The 7,500-nt window shown below is 35.4% G+C and overlaps 1 protein-coding gene across 4 annotated transcripts in view; it reads right to left on the reverse strand.

Moving 5' to 3' along the window:
* Positions 1–883: 883 nt before the first annotated feature.
* Atf6 (bZIP_ATF6 domain-containing protein ATf6) overlaps positions 884–7,500 on the reverse strand; it is a 46,407-nt gene continuing 39,790 nt past the window's right edge. For all 4 annotated transcript variants that reach the window (XM_043035384.2, XM_086556526.1, XM_043035383.2 and 1 more), the window contains 12 exons: positions 6,938–7,055; positions 6,600–6,706; positions 5,439–5,552; positions 4,960–5,164; positions 4,615–4,764; positions 4,078–4,217; positions 3,453–3,578; positions 2,901–3,041; positions 2,620–2,768; positions 2,140–2,352; positions 1,750–2,004; positions 884–1,577 (listed from right to left, as the gene is read on the reverse strand). In XM_043035384.2, coding sequence (XP_042891318.1) covers positions 1,148–1,577; positions 1,750–2,004; positions 2,140–2,352; positions 2,620–2,768; positions 2,901–3,041; positions 3,453–3,578; positions 4,078–4,217; positions 4,615–4,764; positions 4,960–5,164; positions 5,439–5,552; positions 6,600–6,706; positions 6,938–7,055 — 2,148 coding nt within the window. In that variant the 3' untranslated portion in view covers positions 884–1,147. The remainder of the gene's footprint in view (positions 1,578–1,749; positions 2,005–2,139; positions 2,353–2,619; positions 2,769–2,900; positions 3,042–3,452; positions 3,579–4,077; positions 4,218–4,614; positions 4,765–4,959; positions 5,165–5,438; positions 5,553–6,599; positions 6,707–6,937; positions 7,056–7,500) is intronic.

Here is a 7,500-nt window from a genome sequence, read left to right on the forward strand (position 1 = left end):
TATATATATATATATATATATATATATATATATATATATATATATATATATATATATATATATATATATATATATATATATATATATTATATATATATATATAATATATATATATATATATATATATATATATATATATATATATATTATATATATATATATATATATATATAATATATATATATATATATATACAGACATATATATATACATAATATATATATTATATAATATATATATATATATATATATATATATATATATATTAATATATAATATATAAATTATATATATATATATATATATATATATATACATATATATATAAGTTGATAAGTCACTGTACTTTAAATGTGAAATATAAAAAAGGAACCACATTTTTGCATCTTGTACTTTACCCTATCAAACAACCTAGACTTGAACCCTACACCAGCACACACAATCCTCAAAAAAAGGGCATTAATTTATTTTATGTACATAGAACTCAACACCTTTTCAATGAGCACACCGTAATATCTCTCCCAAGTCTCCTCTTACAATATCTTGTAAAACGTAAATTGATGGGTAGCTTCCTTTTTTGATGCTTGTCTTTTGAGAGCAGCACAGTGCAATAGCCGATTTGCCGTTTGATTATTTATTCCTACGTATATTTCAACACGAAATGGGGAAGGAGAAGGAAGGAAAGAGAGAAATTCAAATGGAATGAAGAACAGTTGTATGAGATCATGGAATGCTTGAGATTGATTCATCATTTGGATCCAAATTATAACCTTGTAAAAGCATTATAACATCCTTAGTCTAAACTTTCACATACATCACTGGGCTCTTTAAATATACATATCAATACCAACATATCAATGTTGATGAGAACAACTATTATATATTTTGTGGGATTTTTAAAAAACAATTTTGTACAGCTGTCAATATTCATAATAAATAAAAATATATTTATGAGGCTGAAAATTAAAGCACCAAAAAATGGTCACATATCAAGAGGAAATGAAGAAATAAAGAAAAAAGAAAAAAAAAAAAAAAAAGCTTAATAAATAGCAAAAGATGAAAGTCAATTCCTTTGTCATGACAAATAATATTTTGAGCTATTCAAGAACTCTTTTAATGGCTTAATGTGCATCCAATACGATGCAGTCTATTTGTGTGGGAAACTAGGCTTTGTCAGGGTGTGTCTTGGCCTGGCGCGAGAGTTCCGTCTCTCTCTGGGGGCGGCAGTCGTGGCCTCTTCCGACGACGTCCGCGATGTGTTGCTCCTGTCTGTGCGCAGGTAGGGCGGTACCAGCTCCTGTGCCACATGGACTAGACGTGTGTGCATGACCTCACAGTCAATCTGCATCAGAGCCACGTTGTTGGGAGGGGGAGCCAGAGAGTCATTCATAGACTGGGGCGTCGGCATCAGGAGGGACATGCGGGGCCGGGCTGAGTCGTTGCGTGCAGTTGCAGGGACCAGGAGGTGGTCAGGAGAGAAGGACACGACATAGTACGTGTCGTCCCGCCTCTGGATGGCCTCAAGGAAGGACGTTAGGCGAGGGACAGTTGCCAGGACAGACGTATCTTCCTCAGTGCTAATAGGAGAAAACAGAATGTAAAATAAAATTAATCAATCCATGACAATATCTTTTTGAATGCAGAAACAATAAGAGAAATTTCATCATCAAACATGATAACCTATTCAAGAAAAGGAGGAAGAAAAAAAGAAAAAGATAACATAAAAAAGTAAGCATCCAAAGAACTTACCTAGTAGATGGCTCCACATAGTGAACGTAATGGTAAAGTGGCGCAGGTTTGTTGGAAGGTTGGTGGGGAGGGACTAAGGCATTCCAGACCTCACTGCCAACTTGTTTACTAAGTTTCTGGCTTGCTTCTCTCATATTCTTGTGCTTGTTCAGCCGGTTCCTTCCTTCCCTCGTCTTGGGGTGCGGCAATAGGGGTTTCTGGTTCTTCTTCTTGTCCATCTTGTTCTCAAACCAGCCGCGCAGTTCTGTCTCTAACCTAAAATACCACAAGTCATCAATATAACAAAATTTCTATTAAAAACTGCATGAAAAAGCAAAAAAATACATCCCCAATCTTTTTTATCTTCTCCAAACAACGACCAAATATGACCAAACCTGCAGTCCTCCTTACCTCAAACTTTCCGTTGCATTGATATACATGGGGCACATTGATGAGGTGTTGGTGTTCAGGTTGGGGATCGAGCCTTCCTCTGCTGACGCCTGTTTCTCATCGGCCCAGAGGAGCGAGCGGTGCTTGAAGCCAGTGCCGAGAGGCGAGGGTTCCACACCTTGCATCATTCTCTTCAGGGATGACAATCTTGATTCATTGCTCAGGAAAATGCCCCTGTTTGAGGAACGGATATACCGTGAATTGTCTGATCAATATCTATCTAAGGACGCTTACATTAGTATCTACATACACTTCATACTCTCTCATATCAGCAAAGCCTAATTGTTTTTCAAACAGAAAGTTGCATTTTTTAAATGTTTCTGCATTACAATTACGGAAACACAAAGAGGGAAAATAGAAAAAACAACAACAATAATCATTACAATAAACAATTCACCGGCCACTACTCCCACAATCAAGCAGAGACTACCCAGTACTTACGTCAAAGGACCAAGGTTCAAGGACAAGAGGAAAATTATGGCGAACAGCGCTGTGGTGGTTTTCCTGCTCGGGCTGCGACCCAGAGCGTGCCGCAACGATGCACACTCTGACTCAAGGGATGATACTTTCTGTTGCAAGCGGATATTGTCCTGCAACAAAGAACACGACGTGGATGTGAACTCCTTGTAAAAAAAAACAAAAACAGCATAAAAGGCACAAATTTATTATAACATAAACAAAGACTACAAACAAATCAGTTTTAGATAAATATATATATGTACCTCTTTCAATCTTTTATTTTCATTTTGTAGCTCAGAAATGTTTCCTTCAAGTGCTGTCACATATTCTTTCTTCTTCTTACGAGACAGACTGGCGGATTCTCTGTTTTTAATCATTCTCTGTTGTCTTTTCAATGCCTTCAGCTACAAGAGAAAACAGTCAGTGTGAGGTAAAATATGCTACAAAATGGTAAAACTAATCAATATTATCTGCTATATAAAAAAAAAGAGAAAGTACACAATTAAAATAATAATAACAATAATAATAATAAAAATAATAATATCAATAATAATAATAATAATAATAATAATAATAATATTATTAAAAATATTAAATAATTATAATCATATAATAATTACAATGATAATATCAATAATAATGAAAATGATAATGATAATGATATGATAATAATAATGATCATAATAATCAATATCATAAAAGAATAAACCCCAAAATATAAAATTAAACATTATATAAAAAATTAAAGAAGAAGACGAAGAAGACAAAGAAGAAGAGAAAAAAAGAAAAAGGGACAAAATCCACATCACACATACATCTGGTACATTGCCGTGCTTCATTCCAGGAGCAAGGGCGGGAGCGAGAGGTGCCAAGGGCGTGGTAGGGGCTGCTGGGGACACGACTGATGACTGAGTGCTAAGAACTGTGGGCTGGTTAGTTATCTGAAGAGAAAAAAAATATATATTTGCAATGAGAATGGGAAAATGTAAAAGTATTATCAGTTATCCCTTTTGTACACAGGATATTTTAAATAAAGTGTCCTGTGCTTTGACTAGACAGAATGACTGAATTTTCTTATCCTATTTCCCTTACTATTAGTTAAAATGAGTTTAGACAATATCTTTTTTTTACATACGCACATTGTATTTCCACAGGTAGACATTCCACAAAAAGTTTAGCTAATCATCACTTTATAATCTTTGAACACATCTAGTAGGGGTTGGAGTTAGTCTAGTGGGTCCTCTCACTGGTATACTATCCCTGGCTAATGTTGGCATTATAGTCTATATCACACCCTGATTATCAGTGTGAGTGCTGTCTCACGCATACTCCATCTCCCTTTCCGTCTGTTTCTCAATTGAAAAGGAGCTTACTCAATAATACAAAAATACATACAAACACACACACAGACACTACTCGAAAGGAATATAAGACGCATACCTGTGATGTAAGGATGGATGGTACTGGGCTAGGAATTGTAGGTGTGGCAGTGGTTACTCTAGATTGCACTTGAGGAGGTGGCGGTGGTTTCAGCTGGACAACCCTTGCGCTTCCCCCCGTGCTTAAGGTCCTTGTCCCGACTGTTTGGACAAAGTAACAGGGGTTGGGGTAAGTACTACTGATTGGCTGGATTGGATTCTCTACATGATAGAGGAAACAAAGTTAAAAAAATGAGACTGAGAGAAAGAGAGAAAGAGAGAGGAGAGAGAGATAGAGAGATATGACTGTGAGAATCTTAGTCCTAAAAGTACTCAACACATTATTCAAACACAGGTGTAAAAGGATATTTCATGACATGGTGAAATAAATTATTCTAGAAAATTAAAACTTATCATAATTTATGATGCTGTAGACGATCTTATATCATAATCACACAAACTCTCTCTCTCTTTCTCTCTCTCTCTCACACACGACACCCACAAATACATATACACACAAAAAGAATAGTGCGTAAAGAATCTTTGACATGAAACTCACCAGTTTTTGGCAGTGTCAACTTTGGTCCTGAGGAGGAATTCACTATGCTAATAACCTGAGGTTGTGTTGTACTTGTGGTCACAATTTTGGGCTGAATTTTCATGGTTTTGGTAATGCGGCCTCCTTTGGTTACCCCCTGATTACCTGTGCCTGTGTCAAGATAAAAGGAAAGATGTAAAAATCATCTTTAAAACTTAAGATGCATACGTGTATATAATATTGATAGAAGGGAATGACAATAATAATAATAATAATAATAATAATAATAACAACAGCAACAACAATAATATCAATGATAATGGCAAAAAAAAATTAAATCAATAGAGCCACAACAACAACACTCACCATTTCTTGTCGTTATGGTGACAACTTTGATGGGCTGCGTCATGTGATTTGCCGTCATGCCATTTGTGCCTTGCTTCTGGTGCTGGTGATGAGGGGGGGAGAGGACCACTGTGGTTGCAGTTGGTCCTGCAGGCGAGAGAGGCTGAGGACTGTGAGGAGGAGATCCTTCGCTTTGTGGTGGAGTTACGGGAGGTGTGTCCAAAGCCTAAGGATTGCAATAAACAATGGTAATATGTAGGGTTAAGTTCCTGTAAAAAGATGGAAGTTCGCCGTGAATGTGAGACAGTTGTTGCAAGGATGGTGTGATATGCATTATCACATTGGTAAAATCCATCAATTATCGTATAACATTCTGGTGTTAAAAAAATATCAACAAGAGTATTTCACTGAATCTACATATTAAATCCTCTCACTATAGATTCTTCCATAAAAGAATGTCGATAAAAGAATCCCACATCTTGTAAGAATCAGGAACTTACCTTTACATTGGGTTTAATATCAGGACCACATAGCAGTTCCCAGATATCATGACTATCATCTGGGGAGGGTGGCATCTGTAGAAAATGCTGTGGGGAAGCTGGCTCCTTCTTTATCTGTTTAAATAAAGTCTTGTTAGGAGAAGCTATAATCATACATATGCACAGAGTATAGACATGGCATTAAACTGTATCCATAAGCATTTAATACAAGTTCTTTTCCAGCTTGAGGCTTCAAGCTATAATTCCTATGGATTATAAACTCTATAACATTCAATCTAATGTAGCAAAAAGACATGTCATAGCCCTAACAGGTATCAGATATCCTGCTATTCATGCTGCATGACAACTTTCATTTAGCTAATTACAGTGCTCTAACCTTATATCTAGCCTATATCCTGCAGTTACTTTGGTGGATATGTGAAACTTTAAAAAGTATTGGTAAAGAAAAAGGTTAAGTAAATGACTAAAGTAAATTATATGGATCTTAAAGACCAGCTTCAGCCAAGTGCACCTAAGAGTTGATAAAGTGCAAGAGGCAGAGATGCAAATCTAGAAATAGTTTGTAATTTACATCTCAAATAGGTCACTATTAGTACTCCAATGCACAAAGGACAACCTAGAGGTTCTAATATGAATTCTTACAAAGTCATATACTGCATTAGTTACTGTAAGCAAAATCTAGAAATACAACTTCCTTGGACACTCTACAGAATGTACTATGAGATGGTTCAATTAAAAGATAATTCCATACATCTTTCTTTATGCTATGAATAGATTTTGGCTCTTCTCATTTGAAAACAACCCCCTTAACATCTGGATTTTGTGCATCAAATTTTGTTTTTTATAAAGATATTTGCAGGATATAGCAAAAAGTACAAATTAATCTTCTTTTGGAACGGTAAAGAGCAATAATCACATATATAATCAGAAAAGAAATGATCAATTCTATGTGCACAAGCATGCTGTGGAGAATGTTTCTAGAACAGCACATTATTGAACTGTGTTGCTATTGTAATGCATAAAGTGGATCATGTCACGTCTATCTATAAGAGCAGGGTACACAAGATGTAAAAACAAATTTCCTAATTTATATATTTCCAGCATATGGGAAATACCTCTGGTTCTCCAATAAAAAAGATTAACATGTCCTACGGTACTTACAATCTTATCTTCAATGAGCACTGATGAAATGGTTCCATTATCTGTTTCTTGGCCAGCAACCAAATTTGGATACAGTGCTTGAGTTAGTTCCTCTGCTGAGAAGTCATCTGAAAAGAACAGTCAAATACAACAATAAATAAAGATGCATGTCAAGAGAATGACTAGATATGGGGACACACCTTAAAAAAAAAGATAATGTTCAAAATACATGTTTCACAAATGCAAAAAACCTTTTTTGAGAGAGAGATAGATAGAGCGAGCGAGCAAGAGAGAGAGAGAGAGAGAGAGAGAGAGATGAAAGAAAAACAGAGAATAGAATGAAGTCCCAGACTACATACTCTCAGACTTGAGGGCGGAGGATACACTATCCTGGCTGGTGAATGTCTGGAATATGTCTCCAGGGCTGTGTGACGACCATGTGGACACCGGCTCAAAGTCATCGAGAGCAAGAGGAAGCTGTAATGAGGGTAATGTTTATTAGTTTTCTCTAGATCCAAAATTTTATGCAATACACAGAAAAAAAAAACAAAGTTACTAGATTTTTTATATATCCAAAACTTTATGCGATAAACAGAAAAAAAAAAAATAGTTACTAGATTTGTTTCTTCTTCTTGTTTTAATTCTAAAGCAACGTCCAGGAAAATTATGGTCATTTCTAAATGTTTTACTGTGACACTGTAAAAAAAAAATGCTAGGGTGCATTTTACAAATATAGTCATCCCAATTTTCAATTTTCAAAATCTACTAATTCATTCACTAAACAGGAAAGTAATGAAGTCATATGATGAAAGATCTACAGTGATACGAGTTGCAGCTTAAAACCCTATAATTAGATATTTCATTAAAAAAAGTGCTCTTAAGACTTAATGAGCTGACATACCACGGGTCTCAAACATTTGTC

This window comes from Penaeus japonicus, unplaced genomic scaffold (genome assembly GCF_977035675.1).
Source record: "Penaeus japonicus unplaced genomic scaffold, GWHDUDI00000001_assembly GWHDUDI00000032, whole genome shotgun sequence".
Taxonomy (NCBI): Eukaryota; Metazoa; Arthropoda; class Malacostraca; order Decapoda; family Penaeidae; genus Penaeus; species Penaeus japonicus.